The sequence below is a fragment of the Chelonus insularis genome, unplaced genomic scaffold (genome assembly GCF_013357705.1).
Source record: "Chelonus insularis isolate UGA/USDA-ARS -01 unplaced genomic scaffold, ASM1335770v1 contig_93_pilon, whole genome shotgun sequence".
Lineage (NCBI taxonomy): Eukaryota > Metazoa > Arthropoda > Insecta > Hymenoptera > Braconidae > Chelonus > Chelonus insularis.
In genome coordinates, this window is record NW_023276782.1 from 2,317,835 (window position 1) to 2,341,580 (window position 23,746).

Below are 23,746 nucleotides of genomic sequence, written 5' to 3' on the forward strand. Positions count from 1 at the left end.
AAAATTTCTTTTGTCTTTACAATGACTGCATTTCTCGCTGTATTGAGTTATAATCTGATCGTGACCCTTACAAGTAAGATAAAAGAGCCACTTCAATAACTCATCCACCAGACTGTAAGGATACGCTTCAACACGTTGCGTACTCAAACCCTTTCCCTCAGACAAAACTTAATTGAGTTTTTTTTCGTAATTATACAACTTTTTTATAATTACTTTTTACCACAGTGAAAAGTTGCATTCAACTGATCGCCAGACAGTATGAAAAATAAGAGAATACTATTTGTATGGAAAGAATTTTGTGATAAAGAAAATGAAAAAGTCTACGGACTGTGATATAGTTGAACGATTTCCACTTTGCGGATATTTATGCGGATGATTACCTAACAAGTTGATCGAGAATCAACGATATAACGGGAAGAGGCGTGTGGCCAAGTCCCACGAGCTCTCTACATGCACTTAGTAATATAAGATCCATGGTGCAGTCAAGAGAAAGAAACAAGCATTGCTATTCATTTTATAACTAGTGCATTTGGCCATCTTACTTTTCTGTAGTGCTACTATTATATTTTTAGTGATAAGGTTTTTTAACTTTGTTTGGAAATCATATTTTTGTTTTCCTTTTTTTTCTTTGAAACACAAAAGCTTTTAAGAAGTATTTTAAATTCGTAATTATAATAAATAATCTGTTAAGCTAGTTTTGGTAATCTACTTTACTGAAGATCTGAGGAAAGCAAGATGCCTTTTTTCAAGAAGCTGAGAATATTTTCACGACATAAAAGTGAGTTAGTTTAGTTGTTGTTTTTTTTTTTAAATAAACAAAATACTTTGAGATGTCAGGAAAACATTTTTATAATATTATCAAATTTGATTTAAATCAAATGTGTATAAGCTTGAGATAAACGGAATTTTCTAAACTCCAGTATGCATGTTTGTCTATTATATTTTCTCTTCTTTTTCTGACATTTTCGAGTATTCTTTTCGAGCAAAGTAGATCGAATTTTACTGCAGTTTCTGATTTTTCATCTTCAAAATATAGTCGTTCAAGTAAATTTAAGAATTTCATGAATGCTTATCTCTCTATTGCGACTTGTATAGACTGTATTATTACATTCGTCCTCCAGTGTATGTAAAAATTCAAGAACATACATTATTTTCTTTTAAACGCAGTGGAACATGGAAGAGATAAGAAAAGTTAGTAAGAATATTTTTTAAAATGGAAATAACAATTGAATGAATAATGTAGCATAGTGGATGGGTTTTTTTTTATAACAAAATGGTTACATTTCTCTTATTTGCAACTCCCTTGACGATAGTACAAGCACCAGATGAGAAAATTAAAATTGTTATAACAATTTCTGTACGTCTGACCACTCTGCAGCTTACCATTCAAACTTTTCTACTAATTTGAGATACAAGTCTGATTACATGGAATTTCATTTGTTCTACGACTCATGTAAGCTAATACAAAATTGATAAATTAATCAGCGGAGTAAACTTTTAATTAGAGCATAGTAATTGAAGCAATTTTAGCGATTATGTTAGACATGTGTTTGTGATTTTTCCATGCATTAGAAATGTGTAAAAAAATTTATAAAAGTTCAGAGTTTCTCTCAAACCAATTATTAAAGTTATACAAACTACAGTCGTTAAAACGACTTTCACGAGATCGACAGTTACATCACGTGCGCAAAGTAAGTAATTACTTTTTTTTTTAATCTGATTGTCTTTTTTTTTCATATCCCCCCTTTTTTCGATAGATAAACTTCTAATCAAGTTAAGATCAATCATGTAATTTCCTTTCACGTGAATGTTGTGTATATAAATTCCTATTTGAAACTTTGTCATCTCCTGATCAATTTGCATTCCAATTCATCTGAGGTTTTTTTTTCGTTGTTTGTATCTAGTTTTTACGAGTGTTACTGTTATGGATCAATTTATCTTGACTTGATGTTAACTTTCGAAGATTAGAAAAATTCAGTAGAAATGAAAAAATAACATTATTTTTTTATTATTAGATTTATAAATAAATTTAAAATGAATCAAAAGTATACTGGAATTAAATGAACGACTTTTGTTTTAAACATAGGCAATTTTTATGTTGATGTTTCGAGTTTAAATCATGAAAATAAATTGAACTTGAAAAAACCAATTATATTTACTCATGATTGCAGAATGAATTTTGAAAAATTTTCTGTAATTAAAAAATGTTCTACTTTGTGTAAAAAAATTTCATTTAAATTTTTATTTTTATAAAAAATTGTAACTTTTGCCTTTATTACTCGTTCTTCACTTAAAAATTATTATTTATTAAAACGAATAGTCTTAAAATTAAATAATACGAAATGAAGTAAAATTTAGATAAAACTGAATTAAGACTGGTGTAATCTATCTTCTCTCTAACTTCTTTTTGATTAAATTAAATCTAGTAAGATTTACGTCAAGAATTCCTTTTAAAAATATTTCTATTCAAAAAATTTCCCCCTGAAGAGGAGTCTCTTCTTTCAATATTAGAAATAAATATTGAAGAAGATGGTGCATTTATTCATTCAATATTAGTTAATCTTTTTTTATAAAAATTGCTTGACTTCCATAAAAAAAAAAAGATTGAAGCTTCATAGCACAGATACATATGCACTTTTCAGTCTGAAGAAGCTTTTTTTTAAAAAAAAATTAATATTAAACAAAAACAAAAATATGATAAGTAAAACTCGAGTTCAGATCTGCTCCAAAAATATTTTTACGTATGAAGAGTCGTTTGTCAGTGTAAGAATAAAGTATGCACTTTAAGGTAAAAGAAACGTAAAATGATTGCCAAAAAAAAAGATAAATAGAGGAGTAAATAGTCAAGAAAAGTTTGATATTAACAAATTAATGAGATTCTTTTAATACTTAAAGGCATCGTTGATTCAAGGACATTTTTAAAAATGTATATATTAAAAAATAGAGTTATTGTGTTAATATTTTAATTCTTTGTCCATTAACTTATTGCAGTTCTGGAAAATTTTTTACCCTTCAACAAATTTATTAGGTACACAACCTTTTCAATAAAAAATTTTCATCACATTTCAGTATATTGGAATATATAGAAAGTGTTTTAATACCGCAAAAACTTTCCATCGACAGCTGCCAAAGACAATTGTAGCTACTGCCAAGCGCATGACATTCGGATATTTTGTGAAATTAAGCTGTCGAGAGAAAATTAATTTCCTCATGTCTATATAGTACATAAATAATTGATAATATACATTTCATTACTCAAAAAAAAAATACCACGAAAACATGGAGAATTAAATTCAGAAAAGAATAAATGGATGTTTAGATATTTCTTTTTCAAAAGTTTTTTTTAAACTTAACTTCTCATTGCGCAATTCTCACTCAGTACTAACTCTTAATTTTTTCTATTCATTTTGTGCGGGTATATAGCTGATAAAGCGGATTTAGTGGTGTGAGTCTAACTCTCAAAGTATCGTTAACCTCTTATCCTTCTCTCATAGTAGTGCAAGGCGTGGCTGGTGAAGATAAAGTGCAGCAAACCCCGCAGATTTTACCAAGAGTCCAGATTTTATAGTATTACTCGTTAACTACTGAAAAATAAAAAAAAACGACGATTTGAAAACATTTTAAATTGCAGTTAGAAAGGAAGAACTTGATAACGATCGGTTTTACAAGAACTTTTCCACTTTTATATACTTGTTTTTTAACTTCCCGCCATTTTCATGAAAAGTGAACAAAGTTATTTCTCCGGGTGCGAACATTGAAAATTAAATTTCCCGAAATTTTTACTCTTTAATTATTTTTCAAAAAAAGTTTAGTAAGTAAAAATTGCTTTGGATTCATTATTTTTTAACGATCATCTTAACTTATTTGAGCATCTCTCTGAATGCTTTTATTAATATTTTATCTATTCTATTCTATTCATAGCAAAGAAATAATTACCTAAGAGAACAATGAGGTAAATTAAATAAAAAAATTTTCTCAATAAAAAATTCTTCCATTTTTAATTTTTTTTTGTGTCAAATATTTGAATATTTTTTTGACATTAAGCAAAAAGAGAGAGTAAATAGAAGTGAATCACTAGGGCAAGGCAGAATATTAATAAATTAATCAATAAATTAACGAATACTCAAAAGTCGTATTTCAAATAAGTAATAAATGAAAAGTGCTTTAAGCGTTTTCAAGCTTATTTTAATAAATTAATGAATTACTCAAAGAACTTCTCTTTGCCTTTCTCTCCACTATAGATCTCATATTCAGAAATTCTAAATTATAAAATTTGTTGGAGTTGAATAAATATTTACATCATTAAAAAATTTCAAACAAAAATATTATTCAGTGTAAATATATGATAAGCACATGAATAATGAATATAAATAATAATTTATCAACAATTAATTTTAATTTGATAAATCATTACTTGATAATAAAGTTTTTCCTGTCTATGTTCTATAAATGATATTTATTGATAAGCATTCTTATAAAAATAATATAATAGAGAGAAATATATTTATTGTTATCATTAATAGATGAAAAAAACATTCACTAGTGTTAATTGCATAGTTTAAAAGTTCAAATCTTTGTCAAATAGATAAATTTAACCACTAATTATACAATAATAAAATTAAATTTAAATTCATTGATATCTGAACTCCAATTAACGTCGTTTCTTTTACCATGAAAGTTTTCTCGAATCCAATTTTTACCCAAGATTTTCAATAAATTTTTTTCCTGTCTTCATCCGAACTTCCCTGATGATCGAAAGATACTTCAATCGTAAAATTTTAGATCGAAAATTTTTCTCCTGGGAGTATGTAGATATTTATACGTTGCGCTGGAAATTTGGCGCTTTTATTATCACAGTAGTTCCCACGGAAACCTTAAATTTCCAGAGCAACACATAGCCTGTATCCATCTGCGTTAAATTGGCTTTAGAATAGCAACAAATTTCGAAAATCGGTCCGATGAATCCTGGGATTACTTTGTGTGATGAATTTTTCACCATCTAAAAATGTAATGATTGTGTTATTTGTTTTAAACAAAGAAAAATTTTTCTTTATTCTCCAAATTCCTATTATTCTCTTCAAAAAAATCTATCAATTTCTTTTATTATTATTTCTCTATTATTAATTCATTAAATTTCATCTCATTTATCCGATTACTTCATTAAAATTCATTAGTATTTGTTAATTTATTGATTAATTTAATAATATATGGTTCTGCTGCGCATTCCATTTTACTCTTCCTTCTTCCCCTACTAATTATTATTTTAAAAAAATATTTAAATAACATTATTGTTTAAATAGACTTGAATATTTTAAACATTGTTCTAATAACTTTTATGAAAATCAAATCATAAATAAAGTTTGATGTATGTATTAATTAGCAGTAAATAAATACCAGAAATAATAGATATATTTAAATTTCCTTTTAAGTAAGAGTCATTGGTGCATATCAAAAATCAAGACCTTTTCATTTCACAGTTGGATTCATTTCATTATAAATCATGCGAGAATACTTGCAATAACTCACTTAAAGGAAGTTAGTAATTTTATCATGCCACTTCAGTAAATATTTCCCTCACGGCAACTTACACCCACGTCACTAAACTGTATAGAAAATGTTACTTTTGTCTACACTTTTGAATAAAAGTCAAACTAGACTTCACTCAACTTGAAAATTATAATAACAATAAAATGATAAAATCAAGACTCAATTTTATGTTAATCTAAAATGATTGGAATCTGACATTCAATAGCCTTCATGATTGAATTTCACTATTTCCCACCAAAATTAATATTCATAGTCGTGACCAATATGTTTTGTAGGATGCGTCAGAAAGCGATAGTGGATACGATGAAGTTTAGAGAAGGGATGAGAGGGTAAAGGAAATGGCGATTGCGTTGCTCACAAATTTTACAGCCATAATACCACACCAATGCTCTATGCACATGTTTCTTCTTTCTCCATTTCACGGAATTTGTATGCGAAATCATGTGTATATCGAAACTGATATGATACAATCCACTCACTCGGATATTGTTGGTGTGAAATGGACACCGTGAATCACGCGCTCTACTCGTGCACATCCGATATCGGTTCTCCGCTATTTTCCCAGAATTGGCGATCAGTATCGGCCTCGATTTCATATCGGAAAATTTTTATACATGTCCTGAATATTTTTTTTTGGTTAAATATACATTTCTAGTTCTATTGTGATTCTGTTGCAATTAATACCTCTTTGTTGTTGTGCTTGGAAGAATATTGATCAGTTAGGAATTAAGACAGTCATTTTGGAATAATTCATTATAGAAGATGTTCCTTATTGGTTTAAAATATCATACAAAAAATGACATAATTCATAATTAATGATGAATTTAGGTTAACGATTGCTCGAATGAATTAAATATGATTGCAAATTCGATATTTTAATTTTACTTTTTTACGACAGGAATGTTTAAGTTGCATCGCTTTTATATTTATTTAATCAATTCGACTTTGAATAATGCAATTTCGTCGCGTAAAAAATATTTTTGTCTACTTTTTTGTGCTCTTCTATCAATGAGAGTCAGAAGAATATTGGAAATGAATTTTTTTGAATATTTTTCAAATGTCCAAGAGATAAAATTCACAAAGGAAGTATTTTTTTTTAGAATAGATGTAAAAAATATTCTCTGATTCAATTAAATTTTCCCTACAAAAAAGTTCTCCATATTTATTCTGAGAATGCTAAAAAAACTATTCTGAAATATGTTGTTTTTTTTTTTGCAAACGTTTGTAGAAACACACCCATAGAAATCAACTTTTTGGAATAAATTCGCGAATATCAATTAACTCTTTTTTTTTCTATCGCGAAACTTTTATCGAAAAAAAAATATATAGAATACTAATTGACTGAATTTTTCAAATAGATAAATTTCCATTTCAGTGGTATTTAATATACAGATAAATAAGTTGGATAGATATCGATGTTTAATAAAACATCAAAATGACATTTTCTATTGCTAATAAATTTATGCTTTATTGACAATTTTTAATAAAACAATTCGTTGAATCAAGATAACTTGTCAACTAAAATTTCCCTATCAATATCTAAAAAAATACTAAAATTTCTTTAAAATAATTTGACAACAATTGTCGTGTATTGTTATCAACATCTTTTAACAGTCTACAGTTTTTTTATAGAAAAAGATTCGTCAAGATCTTTGAGGGTAAAAAAAGCTTTCGTTCTCTCAAACTTATTTTCTTAGTGTATACAAATAAATATCATTAAGTTTTTCTGTACAATAACACCCGTACTTGTATATTCGTATTTCATAATGGAAAAACAGTGAAGAGTCTTGTAGATTTTCTACCTTGGAAAATTTAATTTGACGTCGTAGACTGACAGTTGGTGCAAAAGAATGAAAGCTTGAAAATGCATGAATGCATTGGGGGTTGGTTTACTAACGAAAGAGGACTGTATTTGTTGAAAACTTTTTTAAGAAGTATCACGAAAAGCTTGAAAGAAGGGGTTTTCTGAGGATTAAGATATCGACAAGAGTTTTTTTTCCTCAATTATGTTGAATAGCTTGAATATATCATAATAAACGAGTTAAATATAAAAATGATGATTGAATACATTAGATTAGTGGGGATTGAATTTAAAATTTTAAAGTTAACCTGAGCACCTAACAAATTTCATCTCGACAGCCACGTATTATTTTCAAATTGTATTTCAAGCTCTCAAGGGTGGAAGCTAGAAAAGTCATTCACAGAAAATTGAGTTCCATCCGTTTACTTTTTCCTCGTACTCTTCATTTTATCATATAATCTTTTTTCGTTATTTTATTTATTTTTTTGAACTTGAAGTGGAGTCTATTTATAAACATTTAGCATTTTTCCCACGTTTTTTCTCTTCTTTTTCCACGTCAAGATTATTCAAGTATCACTTGTATACATAAATGAATATTTAAATTACAGCAAGGATGATGTATTGTTGGAAAATATTCAAACAATAATTTAAAAATCAAATCAAATATTTATTCTATTTTAAAATAAAATAACATAGAACAAGATAGTTGAATCAACTTTGCCTGGTAAATTAGGGTAACAACTATGCAATCGAGAGAAGAAAATATTTAGATATTTGATAAACGAATTTCGTGAGAGTTAAAAATTTGCTTGAAATAAAAAATTTTAATTTGCAGGATATTTTAAGGTTTGAAAAAAATCCTCTGAAAAAGAAAACTTTTGATTAAAAAGAATTTTTCGCCAATCCTCAAAGTATTCCTGAACAATTACCTCTATATATAAATTCTTTTGAATTTTTATCAATTAAAAAAATCATTGGTCAGTTTTAACATTTCTTAACAACATTGAGTGAATATTATTAAGATTCTTTATGATAAAAATTAATCAATAGAAATGATATATTTTAAAATATCATATTAAAAAAGTACTCACATAATAGTGGTAATGCTTTTTTAAAGTGTATATCTCTACTTGTGATATAAAACTTCTGTGGCTAATTTCAAGATTTCAGCTAATTAAGAAGTATCATGCATAAGTAAGTTTTGATAATCAGTCCATTAGTTAATCAATACAGTATAGAACTACCAAATGCAAATGATAGTGTTTGATGTTAATTTCAACTTGATATCTCTGAACCGTTTGAGCAAAAGGGTCTTGACAGATAGTGAGATGGACTCAAAGTGATCCTAAAGGGATCTATTTCTTCATTTTATGTCACAGAACTCCAGTAAAGAACTTTGAAATAAATGAAACACCAAAAATCAATATGATATTCCATTAAATTATTATTTATAATCTATTCTAATTGGGTGATAATTCATCATGGTAACTTATAATCCATCAGGAGTTTTGAATTTTAGCAATACATGATCGGTTTCCTTCATCCTTATACAAAGCTTGACTTGAACTACAATACAACGAAAAGCCTTGTAGTAGTTATTTTAATGGTTGAAGTTTCTAACTGGCTGGTCAACTGCCAGATACCATGGAAATTTGTAAACTTGTAACCTTGGTTCATTTTCACAATCCATTTCCTGAATGACAAATGCAAGCTTGTTCAAATTAACAGAGAGTTTCTTAGAAATTAAAAGTATCACTAAACTTGAGTTTTCATTTGGATACATCAATTTTTTTTTGTTATTTTACTTTATTTATCAATAGAAAGATACACTATTGTATACAATTAATGAATAATCAAAACTAAAAAATGTTGGAATGATTAAAAAATAATGAGAAATCAAACATTGATATAAAAAGAAAAAATATGAAAATTATTGAATCTACAGTATTCATGACATTGCCAATGCAAAATAAATAATTTATTTTTTGTTATCATTTCATTAGACATAAAACTCTGTTTCAGAATACTAGCTTTCAAAAATACAAACTCAACATAATGTCAGTTCAATTAGTGAACTTCCTATCAGTATTTAGTTTTTTGAACAAAAATAATATGAATGTTGAACAATTTCCCACGTAAATAAACGTAAATTTTTAAAAACGATGAATACTTTTTTATTCACTTCATTTTTAATTGAAATTGAAATGAATAAATTCTTCTTTGACTTCATCTACATTGTAAAATTAATTAAAATTCTTCCCATGTATAAAAAAACTAACCAACCACTTCACTCAGATCTCTGTGACTTTTACAGCTTTTTTCTTGACAAATATAAAGTTTCGTTCGACTTGACACAAAAGAAGTAAAACATAAAACAAACTTTCATTCAAAACATCAAAGGAGTGATCTTGGAATTATTTCTGCGTTAAAGTGGTTATGTAATTCCAATGTCTGACTTCAAACAGAGTCCAATCACTGAATTGAACAAAAAAAGAGAATGGAAGATATAGCTACCAAAAAGATAGTTTAACCAGTAGTTGGAGATTTACGACTATTCTTGAGACGCTTTCGGCTCTTCACAAATTCCTCTCGGGAAATAGGAAAACGCCCGACCATTAGTGAAGATTTTTCTTTGGGAAAAGAAGACAAAGACATCGAAGAATTGTTCTCATGAGAAAAACTGCCAGCATAAAAGAAGACAAAGAGAGAGTGAGGTCAGACGTCGAGGCGTGAAATTATAGGGGTTGATATCTAGTTCAACTTCTTGAGGTTTGAATCTATCGATCTAAGAGATGTTATCGATTCAAAGATCCACTCTTTCTTGCATCACACAATCATTATCTTCCTTTCTATTAGCAGGATCGTCACAAAAAATTCATCTCCTAATTACAATAATGGTCTCATTGTCATTATTATTTTTTCTCTTTTTTTTTCAAATTATTATCAAGCTTTTTGTGACACAAAAATAACACTTAGCACAAAATGGTGCCAGTGATTTACTGATTTTTTCCATTTTAACCTTGCATAATATATAAAACTAAATGTTAAATAATTAGACATGTGTAATTATCAGTCATAAAATTTTTTTCAAGTTAATAAATGCTAAAGAGATGGTATAAATAAGCATGTAGGTTTTTTTTTCCATTCAAGTACTTGACAAGACTGTATAATTGACAGTGTTGAAAGTTCATTCACTATTCTCACTCAGCAGACTAACTTCTTACATCAGCCATACTAAGGCTCGCACGCTTCAATTATCCCTCCCCAGATACCTTCATCATTTTCTTTTTATCTCTCTACCTTATGGTCATTGAATTCTCAAAGTTGTTTCTCGTGTCAACCACTTGTAAAAATTGCATCAGCCACCACACATTTAGGAATTTTTTTCTTCTTTCTCTTTTTATCAATATGCGTTACTGGAAGGAAAAAGAGGTAAAGGAGGATGGGATTCGAAAGGAGGAAAAAGTAAAGAGTGTAGATAATACGGAAACTGTTCTATTGAGATACTTCAATTTAGTAGAAATAGCTAGAAGCTTCAAACAAATCAATTGAAGTAGAAGATTCGACTTCAGAATTTTCCTCATAAGGTAATGGAGTTTTTCTTGACTCTTACAAATACTGTAGACTTTTAAGTTCCGGCCTAAGATCGTATAAGTGTGCTCGTGTGTGTGTGTGCACTACTGGATCAAGGTCTTGGCAACCGTAGTCTGGACAGAAGTTGATAAAAAAGAGAAGTACAAATGGAGGAGATATAAAACCAGGTGAACAAGATCTGATAATGTAGACTACAAATTTCTTGAGGTCAACTGTTTATTTTAATGGAAATTACATTAACGTATTTTTAAAATTATTTATTTAATTTTTTAAAATAAATATTATCAAGATATTTTTTGAAATTAGTTTACTTTAAATTGGCACAAAATTCTCGTTTAAATGTAATTGAACTTCACTCTCTTTTTTATTGATAATATCAGAATTTTTTATAAAAGAAGATGTTAAAAAATAGGAAAAAGGGTCATAAAGTAGTATTTGCTTGACATTTAATTAATTGTCAGTAAAATATGAAAACTTCAAAAAGTTATAAACTTGTGCTTCACAATTTATTTAATAAAAAAATTTACTTCGTCTTCATGATTGATAAAATTATTTCTTTACTTCAATCTTCAACAATATTAAATAAAAATACACTACAATTTTATTAAAAGGAGCGATATACAATTTTATTCACTCATAATTTCTTATAGTTGTCAACTTTTTATATCAACTTACATCAACTTTTGTTATAAATAATTTCGATTTTAATATATTCCGTCACGACTGACACTTTTCATTGTGAAGGGAATGCAAGAGTAAGATCTTCCTGTCTTTGCAATTTCTCTTACAGCCTCAAGACTCTCCTGACTCTCGTCCTCATTTTAAACTTACTTGTGAGTTACATTCCCCATTCTACTTTGTCTTCTTAAAAATTATTCACGAATCTAAAAACTTTTCTCTATTTTAGTTTTAATTCAACGAAAATAAGAAAATTCAACAATAATCCACACATCATAAAAAAACTACCCGATGCTCATATTCTCAAAACAATTGCTAATACTTCTCTTGTTAAAATATCTTTAAATAATAATTTAACTGACAAACATTCAGTAATTTATTTTATATAAAAAAATTTCTTTTTTATGTTTTTTAACTCAGATTGTCCAAAATTTAATAAAACTGCAACATAAGATGACAATATTTAATTAATTAATATAAATAAATAAATAAATATTTAACATTAAAATTCACTCAAGATCATATTTAAGCATATTAATCAATTATAAAATAAAAAAACGAATTATTTAAACAACATGAAATGACACACTTTGTGCACACAAAATAACTACAACACCCTTTTTTTTAAATAAATAAACATAGATTATTTTAAGAAACATTATATTAACTTAATATTATGATTGACGAGTATTTTTATTTCTTGCTGAAGCTGTCATACTTCCTTTTCAAAAAAATCTTTTCTAAAAAAAGATTAAAATGTTAGAAAACTATTGAGATTGACAGAAGACATGTTAACTCTCTTCGAAATTGAAACATAAAATAAACAATAAAGAAATATTTTTTATTGGCTTTTTTTTATAAAGGATATAACATGACTTTACTACTTAGATTATCTTCAATATCATTTTTTATTTTATTCTATTCTATCTTAGAAAAATACTAAAGATTTAACTTAAGCCAGGGACGAAAGATGGTACTGATAGGATCAATCAGCAAAGGATGAAATGATTACTTAAGACAGATATTAGCAAGTGAGAAAAAGTGTCATTGACAACTTATCACAGAAATAAATTTAAATGGCAGAAAGAATTTATAAATAATGTCAAGAGGTTTTAGAGTTAGAATAGCAAAAATAGAGAATTAAATCATGATAATTACATTAATGATTAATATGCAATTAAAATAAAGATAAAATATGAAAAGATCATATGGCAATGGTAATTAACAGCTTGCTATAAGCTGGGATAATTTTAAAAGATTACGTAGATAATCGGATAAATATCAATAAATTGGATCGAACGAGATTTTAATTTAAATAGAATAAATTTAATCATCATTCGCCAATCTTTGAGATAAAATATTTAAATTTAAAAATAATAATTAATATCCAATACTACATTGGCATTAAAGAAAAAGTTAATTATTTTGATGAATGATTGTATGAAAGCTCGTAGAAAATTATTCTATAATTAATAATTAAAAAAAATTATTATCTAAGAGAAAAATAAATTTCTTTGCTAAGTATACTATCAATTTCTCTTGAATTAAAGTAAAATCACAAGATAAATCATAACCGAACCATATTTTATATCCAGTTCTGATAGAGTAACAAACTTCTTTTCTCAACAGACATGGATTTATTTTTCTCTTTTGTACAAAAAGTTAAATAGAAAATAATAGCAATAGACGTCCTATCAATTCTCCTTTCTAATAACTAAACTTTCAGTCTACTTCGAATTCTTGAGAGGTTCATTAAAACTTTTGAATTGCAAAAACATTTGATAATCACTTCAAAAGCAATATCTGTGATATTATCAACCGGAAAAGAAATATTTAAATCACCAATTATAATATCTCTCTATAACATGGTTTCCTGATGTGATAAGAGTATTTGGATGATAATAAATGAAACAGGAAATTGAAAGGGCTGAATTTTTACAAATAAAAGCCACATCAAATTACATGAAGGATAACATGAGGAAAGGAGTAGAGAGCTTTTTTCCCAATATCTATTGGAGCACAGGGGATTGACCCTATACTGGAGGGATGTGTATACGTAGTTGAGGAATTCCAAGCACGAGGTCTGAAGCCACCAGGGGGAGGTCGATGCTCGACGACGATATTGCATCGGTCGGAGAAACGAGATTCAAGTGAGGGTGTCCTCTCCTACGTCTTGCCTCACCCATCCACGACCACTCATGTGGCACTATCGATTCTCGTTCAGACTAACACCGAGTGCGAATCTAATATGTCTCCAGGCAGTGTCTATTTTATATGTTTTTTTTTATTTTATTTCACATTTGCTGACACTAAATCAAATAAACAAATAAACGAAATCATGAAAACAAAGCGATAAAAGATGAAAAATAGCTATATAAAATGAAAAATAAATAATCTCATGAGATCCATTGGAATTTTTTCATGTTTAGATTAATGGATAAAGCTTTATAAAGCTGAGATGAGGGTGAAAAAAGTGGGACACATGCTAGTAAAGAGGAGAGAGCTCAAGTTTTATAACCGGACTGAGAAGTTAGACTGGTAGGCACTTTCAACCCTTCGTTCCTAAGTTACGTGACGGGTTACCTCTACCAGCTTCAACTACAACTATATAACACATATTACTACCACGTCTGTACCATCGTTTTATAAAATCGTCGTCGTCTTTCCCCCGTTCACAATAAGAAAGAAGGAAGGAAATAAACCTCAAGAGGAAGAAGTGCTTTTGTACATGATTGAGGACAAAAAAATTTGTTAAGTTTAAATATCCTAGGTAAATGTTTTTTGGATATTATAAAGGAATTATTATGAGAAATATTTGAGTGAAATTTGAGATAAAATTACCGTGATGCAAAAAAATGACAGGAAAAATCAACACCATTACCGGTTTCGTATAAACGAAAAAGTGATTGCTTGTTAAAAGGTTTTTGATAATATTATTGATGTATCAATATTATTTTTGAAAGAATAAATTTATTATTATTAAATGCTAGAGGTTATTTTATTGAAAATAATAAAATGTTTGGTGGAATTTTATAAATAAAACTTTTTATGATATTAAATAAATTACGTGGTAAAGATAAAATTATTTCATAAAATTTTGATTAAATTTCTTCTGGCTTATAATTATTAAATTTTTTTTTTTATAAAATAAGTAATACAACTGCTTTTGATGTTATGTCTTTTTTTGTCAAACGTTTATAGAAATGAATAAAGTTTTATTGTTCATATTAAACATAAATGTTGTAATGAACGTCAGAGAAGAAAAATTTTAATATTTCACAAAGTGTAATTTTTCATATTTTCTGCATCATAAAAGTTAGATGGTTTAATTTCCATATTAACGTGCTGAATAATAAAAATTGTCATTTCTTTTAAAAATCTTTATGCCTCGTATCAAAGTCATTAGTTGTTTAACAAAAGTTGATTCTTTTTATTTAAAATTTTCAACTTGTAGTCAAAAAATCAATAAAAACATTCTACCAACTGTTCATGGGTTGGATTAATTATTTATTCAATCAGTAACATAATATTAAATTGTAATTTTAATAAAAAATAATTAACAAATAAAGAGGATTAAATAACAGTCTATTATTTCAATAATAAATATGAATTATATTTTAAATTAAAAAACATTAAATCAATCAACAATCTCTAAAATTGCATATTGTCTACAACCTTAACGAGTTTCCTCATTATTTTTCTCAAATAATTTTCTCTGTATACCTTCATTCTTTTTCATTTCTTCACCAAAAAAATTTAATATCCTTGAAGACTGTCTCAACACAAGAATGTAATAGTTTTTATCCAATGGTAAGAGTTTAAATATCCAAGTCTTTGATAATCGATCATTCGTTTTTTCTAAAGGGTTGATATTGCAATGTTTTTATTGTCCAGTGTTGAAGAGAAAATTCTCAAGCTCCTGAGAATTTCCGATACATCAATAGTTAATAATCAATAGGATTAAGTTTGTCTCAAGAAGCCCATCTTGAAACATAAGTGAGATCGTGCTCGATCGTCGTCTCGGCTTTTACCTCCAGTTAAGCTGGAAGTAGATCCTATCAGAGGTGGGAAACCAAAAAGGGATGTGACGCGCAGGAGCACGTTGAGTCGACTACGAAGAGAACCGAAACGTTCATATCGTGCCGCGGTGTGAGCCAAGCAACACCTTAGTCCCTAAAGACGTTAAAATCAGTCTCGTGTGCGATTTATTTACATTGTCGTGATACAAATAATCATGTCATTCTTCCGAGGACTTTGGAAAAGCAGTTCTAAACACAAGAGTGAGTAAATTATTATTCAACATTTTCTTTAATTATTCTTTAATTATTCAATTTTCTATTAATACTAAAAAAAAACTCAAATCCAATTTCATTATAAATTTACATTTATTTAATAATTGCCAGTGAATTTAAATTAAAAAATTTTCTTCCAACTCGAGAGATATTCATGACTTTTGTAATGCTGATATCATTGCAAATGAAAAGAATTAAAGAGCGAAATAAAAGAAAAAACAGAAAAAAGAAAAATTAAAGTGCATTCGTACGCGACAATGCAACCCAAGCCTTCAGGAACTTTAGCTGGTGGTGGTCCTTCTTTATTTATTATTCATGGAACTCTTGAAAACGTGCACCGGCACATTGATCTTCAAACTTTGTTTCTTTGCATAAAAAAGCTCTCTTACTTTACAATGATTGTAATTCAATACATTCTATTTTATTATTCTATCCAGGTGAAAATTTATCTTGGAAAATTATGCATACTCAGCAGCTGGAAATATTTAAAATTACCTTCAGACTATCAACTTATCTTCTCTACTTTGATATCATTTTGATCTTGTTAAGATGTAAACCAACTTTTGTTTGATGATATTATGAGGAAAGTGGTAACTTGCTAGTATCAGGGAGATTTTGCAGACTATAGCAATTATAACGCAATTACTTGCAATGAGCCGGATAATGACCTTAAAGTTATCAAAGATTATCGGCAGTGATATTTCAGCTATTACTAACCGCTATGTAAAACTTCTCTCATGGTTATTGATCATTTTGGCATTATCACAATGTCGGTATATCTTAAATTTTAATTCAACCAAGAGTTATAGCGAGCTAAAAGAGAGGATTATATGATTGTCTATAACGACCTATAATATTATATGAAGGTCTTATACATTTCTCAATATCTCAAAAACCCCATTCCTAAGTACCATCAATAAAGTATGAAGTAGTTCTTTGTAAAACAAAGCCTTTTTAAGAATAGTCTTTCAAATATTTATTGATACGACATAGCATAAATTTGATGATGGTAGCTACTTATTGAGCAAGAACCGTGAGTAAATAGTGCTAGCATGGTGGTAGTGTATAACAAGTTATAAGTTGTTGAGTCTCAAGGACCAAGTTTGAAGACTCCCGCCTTAAATGTTTTTTATGGTTTTCCAATAAAGTTAGTCTGAGTTATATTTACACACATCTACTTGACTGCTTGGTGATAAAAAACGCTCTCATTTTGAAGATGTTATCAAGTTCTGTCTGGTTCAGGTTGGTCATACTGGCTGTCTAGCTGAAGATGTATTGGAAAAAATAAGAGAGTGTGTTGAATGAAATTTAGTTCAATCAAGTAAATGCTGTGTATTGATTTTGTATCAAGATCCATTAGTGTCAAACAATTAGATTACTAAATTATACGGTTTTATATGAAGTTGAAGATAATTACCTATATTCTACTTCATTTCATGATTTATAAAGCTTGCAGAGATGGATAAATAATTGGCTGGGTTTATTGAATTTGGAAAAGAAATTGATTCATTACTTTTATGCAAGTAATGACATCGAATAAGGTTCTGTTTGTAAATCATGATGATCAACAGCATTGTATGTTGGTATACAATGCTAAAGATAATCGGTTATTCACCTAAAGATCTATTATTTATTAATAGTTTTTTTGTTCTATTAAAATATATCAAGTTCTTAAAGTTTAATTTTATTATTTAATTAAATAAATTGCCCCATTAGTGTAGAAATCTTAAAAGCACAATTTTTCTCTGATGACAGACTGACTTAAATCCATTGCAAGGTTTTAATCAACTTCAGACAAGTTTATCACTAGGAAAAAAATGTGTTGCTAACTATGTTAACCCCTTATTGTCACCTTTCTAAAAGAATGCTTTTTGATAAAAATCTAGGAAAAAATTAAATCTAACAAGTTGCATTTCAAAGTAATAATAAAAATATAAATAATTATTTAAATTTACAATTAGTTTAAATTAAAAAATTATCTAGCTGATATTTAAAAATTATAGATGATAAATTTTATAATTATTCATGCATAAATAAATTCTTAAGTAACTAAAAAAAAAAAATTGGAAATTTGTTTTAATTTTCCTCAAGTTTAGCGGAGAGTCCTTAAGACCTCAGAGTGGTTGTAAAGGTTTAAAGGTATAAAGATGGATTTATATCTCATAATTAAATTTTTACAGCTAAGCAATGTTTACTTAAGACAAGAAAATTAATTTTGTTTTATTTTTTTAAAATAAAATTTTACTTCAAAGAATGTAAATAACTAATTAAAATGAATATAAAATAAATAAATAAATAAATAACAATAATGAAAATAATCCATTTGTATTCAAAGAAATAGCCTTTTAAATAGATTTTATTCCATTGTAATCCACAAATACAGTTATTTGTTGTTTTTCAACCAATTAAATCATAAATTTCTCGTATAATTATGATACATAAATTCTGTTAAATCAGCCAATAAAATAATCCCAACAATTAATTTAAAGAACAATACTTGTATTAAATAAATTGCAATTAGGTAAAAAAAAAAAAATTAAAAAAACATTGATAATAATAATCACTGATCATCAGAACACTATCAGTTCTCTCTAGTCTCTTCATTACTTATGAAAGTTCCATTGATAAATCAAGCATCACTATCTATTATTCATCATTCGTCTTAATTACCAAAGTTTCACATCTCATTTACACTGAAACTCATTCACTAGTTTGACTTTCTTTGGCAGATGAGTCTTATTTTACTTCTCATAGGAAATATCAATGACCTTCATGTTCCAGTTGAATGGGAAGTCTTGATGGCCTTGGTAAACTTTCTGAAGACAGGTGAATCCGTGTATGAACTTTAAAGAAAAAAATATAACGACATTCTTACGTTATTCTACCCTTTGTAAATGCAAATTGTCTGGCAGCTGCAGCGCCAATTCCGTGTGATCAGTAGGTTTGAGAAAAGCACGCAAGTAGTGAATAGATGAAAAAAGGAAGATACATGGTATTGTCATCGGAATAGCACCTGGGAATAGTCAAGCATCTTCTGAGTTAAAGTGAAGTAAGCAGCTGCACCATTTGCAACGCGTTTAGCAAATCACCCTCATCCTACTCTCTTTACTACTCTCAAGTTTCCTCATGCCTTGACTAACTAACTCGAGCTACGTTGCAAACGTCTTCTCTTTAGACTGACTTGGGCAAGGAGCAATCGCAATTATCGAGAAGGAAATTGTGATATAGGATTCCATTCAACTCCTGGAACACAGAAAGATCATTTCTAAGACTATTTATGATGTATTGTCTAGCTCTATTGTTACATTTAATAGGATTATTTGAAGAGAAAGCTTTTTGATGATTAAAGTAGAGCTCTTTTTGTACCATGCTCTCTATTCTAGTCCAAAAAATCTAATCTGATGGCAAATTTCAATACTGAATTTGATCCGAGTCAAATACACAAAGGCTCAAGCTATCGACAAAGGTATTTGGAAAAGCTTATATTCAGTACAAGGCATCAATACTTTGATTGTGTTACTTTTTATTTTCAATTTTTCAAGGATAAACGATAGGATATGAAGGAAAATAAAATAAATTTTTTTCTTCTCCAAGAAAATAGTGTCAAGATTGTTCTTTAGAACTTAATCTTCTTCATAAATTTAAAGTTTTTGCATGAGTCCTTTAAGTACAAAGCAAGATTTTATAGCTGTTTATTTGTATGAGTAGGATAAAGGATTTAAAAAATGAAAGTATGCTTGTGAAGTTTTCTCGTGTTAATTTACTGGTTCCACTGTACAAGTTTGTCTGTAATTTAGAGTCGTCCAATTTTCCCAGAGTCCTAAATTCATTTTAACATACACTCGTGGATGGATTACGTTTTCTACCTCTGATGCTACACCAGCATCCGCACTTTATGAATATTCAACAGACCACAGTGCTCCCTATAACGTGCAGTTTCACGCACGATTGAATATATCCCGATGAGTACCTTCGACCAACCATTAAGAAGACTTGGCACTTGTTGGTTTTTCCATTTCACTTCAGTTCAAAAAATCCAATAAATATAAATTCAAAAAGTCATAATTTTTTCATCTCGTTTTCATTATAATTCTCCATTAAACTATCACTTATATAACAATAAAATTGAAAATCTAGAAAAAATTATGAGAACTGCAACAAGATACTCATAATCGAGGAATAGGATTGGAGAATTGATAATTTAAAAAAATGGGAAATCCTAGATGAATAATTCATCAACAATATCTATCAACTCCACTATTCTTCAAAATAGATGAATTACTTTAGAAAAATGAAAAGACGAATCACAATTATTGATAAATAAATATTTACTTGCCAATCATCAAGAAAAGTAGTCCAGTATTGCTTTGGTTCAATGGAAATTTGTCATAAAAAAGGTTTCAGCATGAGCTTCCTTCGATATGACTTTATTTCAAAACTTTTATTCTTTCATCATTCATCTTCAATTGAACTTGGAATATCAAATACCATGAACTGGTAATTATTGTGACGAATAATAAATATGAATTTGCATTGCATCAATATAAATTGCGAGAGTATCGAGAGAAATTTCAAATCATTCAAACCCTTCACAGACACTCGATTCAATTTCTACGAGGAAATTTGAATATAGAATGGAAATAAATTACTCAAGTTGCAGAATTTTTATAATCAGTCTATGTATCTATTAAACCTTCTGTCTTATTTCAATGAATACATAATGTTGGAAGCATATCAAATATGTTCAACAAATGAAACAATGTACGATCAAGTACTTATGAACCTGTTGATTTTTTTCTTTAGCTTTAATATTTCATGTTATTTTGATTTCGTTAATACATAACATGATAAATTTATTCATGTTTATTTTAATCAAAGGAGGAAATTTATAATTTTAACTACCTTTACATATGTCGTTAATAATCATATTTAATTAACCAGATTAACAAAGGTGTTTCATGATGAAATAATATTTGTGAATAATTAAAGGCAATACGATGATTGTAAATAGAAGGTCATAATTATGATTATAGTCCAGCTATCTTTAATTAAAGTCTTCAATGTTAAATTAATTTAATTACTTCACAGAAATAATTATTAATTAATGGTACATGTAATTAAACACTATTCAAATTACTGTATTCTGTGATATTATAAATAATTGTCAAAATAAAGAATAATAAATCACTGAAAAAAGAATCTGCTGTTGTAGCTGATCAAACGTATTTTCTTGAATCAGTCTTGATTATTATTGGATTTACAAGAGAAAAATGTGGATCCAACGAATTGAATCTACAACTTCACATTTATGATAATTGCAAATAGGATTTTAAAGATGATATTAAATTGTTATTTCCAATAAAAAGTATGAAAGAATCACTGATAATAATAATTAATTATATATTGTTGATTATTATTTAAAATATTTTTCAAAGAGAGCTATGAAGATTTTTACATAGTGAAATATTTTTGAGTGATCCAGTGGATGATTAATATATAAAATATTATTATTTATGAACTTTTGATCTCATGAAGGATTATTTAGTATTATCTGAAATTCATAACAAGTGTCAGCAGTACAGCTATACAATAAATTTACTGAATAATGTTTGCTGTTTAAAAGGTATTTTATTTTAGTTGAATGGTTTTTAAAACAAATTATATTTAGAAAAATGCAGCCAATGTGGTAAAGTTGATTTTAGTGAAATTTACTCCAGTTTAACATATCAAAGTTGGTGTGAATTCAATATGTTAAAGGTCTTTATAAGGTCATCTAGACCTTCTGATGTATTTGTAATGATATGTATTGAATAAATAATCTTCTCAAACCAAATTAACATTCCTAGAAATAAATATTGACATACTTCTCGTCCAATATTGCACCAATGTATTCAATACTGAACAAAGACTGGATCTATTTTTGTTTTTATTCACAGAATATTATTAATAATAATCATTGTATTTAACCTGTTGAAAATATTCTCTTCTTCACAAGTTTTGTTTTTTTACTGAACAGCTTTTTCTTGTTTCCATTACCATACTCATTCATAACTGTCACAGATTTTCATTCTCTTGCATCTCTATGTTCAATTCTTAGTATCTGCAGATTTTTCCTGTAGACCCAACAAAAGAAGACTGTTTCAAGTCTTCTGATCAGTTTCAGTAGTAAAAGCTTTTTTTAATATATAAATAAAACTCAGACAGGTTAAGAGAATAAATTTTCATTGTCTTCTATAGAAAAGTTTTTCCTCTTTTATTGAATTTTCCTGAAGACTTGAAATCATGTACAAAATTATTTATGATTTCATCAAAAACTCAACTTGAAGAAGGCACTTTGACGTAAAATAGAAAATGAGAAAACCGTGTACATAAAACAGTAACTGCGAACCTCATTACTTTCTTGGTAACCATTTTCAGTGTTGAGCTTTGTTCTTGCAAGTTGATCGTTACTCGAATCTACCAACGCAATTAAGGAAAGACTCAAGCACACTCGTCTGTCTATCCCCAGGGTACCAACGAGAAGAGTGAACGAGTTGGGAGAAAAAGGAATTCATTCGTATCTCAAGAGTGCTTTAAAAGATTTCATTTGATTTATGACTTATTCATTACAATTAAAAATGTCCATTCATTGGCATTTGCATTTGATCAATTTTAATAAATTCAAAAATTAATTTAAACACTTGTATAAGTTAAATATTTAATTGGATAATTGTTAAGAGTAATACCGAAAAGGTAAATTATTTAAAACAAGGTTGAAATTTCAGATAATATTTACTAACTAAAGTACATCAACTTTTGTAGAAACTAGAGCTGGAATTAGGTCTCAGATTGCCTTTAGAGTAAAGTACAACTCAATTTAAATACAAATTAAACGATACTAGGATACTCTAAATATACTATCCAATTCACTTCTTACTTTTCTTACCTCTTTAACATTATTTCAAACCTTTCATCAACACCAAGTCTTTGTTTACCGAATAATTTACTGACTAACCGATGACCAGAAAGCTCCACTAAATCTTTGGAAATTCATGACCATATGTGCTCTTCAATGTCCATACTACGTAAAAGCAATTCTTGTGGGGTTCTTCTGGTTATGAGAGAATGGAAATTCTATTCCACGTTAATTTGGTATAAAAGTATATCATATATATGAAACCCAGTGCAGCTATTATATATACATATACATATATGTGTACATCTATAATTAATGTATAAATAGCACTTAAATTTTTCCCAATAAATGATTGATAACTGTTGAGTAGTTTAATTTAATTTCCTGCCTCAAAAATAGAACTTTTTATATCATTCACTTCAATAAAAAAAACGAAATATAATATTCGTCGATATATCATGATTAATATTGTATTTGTTTTATTTTTTAAATATTTTTAACAATACATTGTCAGTAAGAGCTATTTCGAGAGTTTTGTAGTTTCAGAAAAATTTTATTAACTTTATTGAATTGATATTGTTTTTAAAATCATAATGAAATTAATAAACAGAATTCTTTAAAATATTTTACTTTTTCAATGGAAAATTGTTTATATAAAAATATTTGAAAATAAATTCAGTTTAAATATTATTATTTGGGTTGAAAGTTGTGAAATTTCAGATTATTTTTCAATAATCTTGATGTACTTATTTTTTCGGTGGCAGTAAATCGACAAGTCAAAAGTGAGTTTTGTACTTTTATTCAGAAGTTCATAACTCAAAAATAGTTGTAGAAAAATTTTAAAGTGAGTGTTTGAAAGAAGTTAATAGAAACTTCTCAGTATAATATTCAAATTTATTATCAATACTATTTTTTGAGCGTTTCAAAATTATTTAGTTA

At 27.8% G+C, this 23,746-nt stretch overlaps 1 protein-coding gene across 2 annotated transcripts in view; it reads left to right on the forward strand.

The window, feature by feature from the left end:
- The first annotated feature begins 474 nt into the window (after positions 1-474).
- The window catches only part of LOC118072471 (low density lipoprotein receptor adapter protein 1-B-like), a 62,119-nt gene continuing 38,847 nt past the window's right edge, over positions 475-23,746 (forward strand). Inside the window, exon 1 of one of the 2 annotated variants that reach the window (XM_035092372.1) lies at positions 475-778. In XM_035092372.1, the coding sequence (XP_034948263.1) occupies positions 736-778 (43 nt within the window). In that variant the 5' untranslated portion in view covers positions 475-735. Of the gene's footprint in view, positions 779-15,749; positions 15,901-23,746 lie in introns of those variants that run through there. The other variant, XM_035092371.1, reaches the window with a different exon arrangement.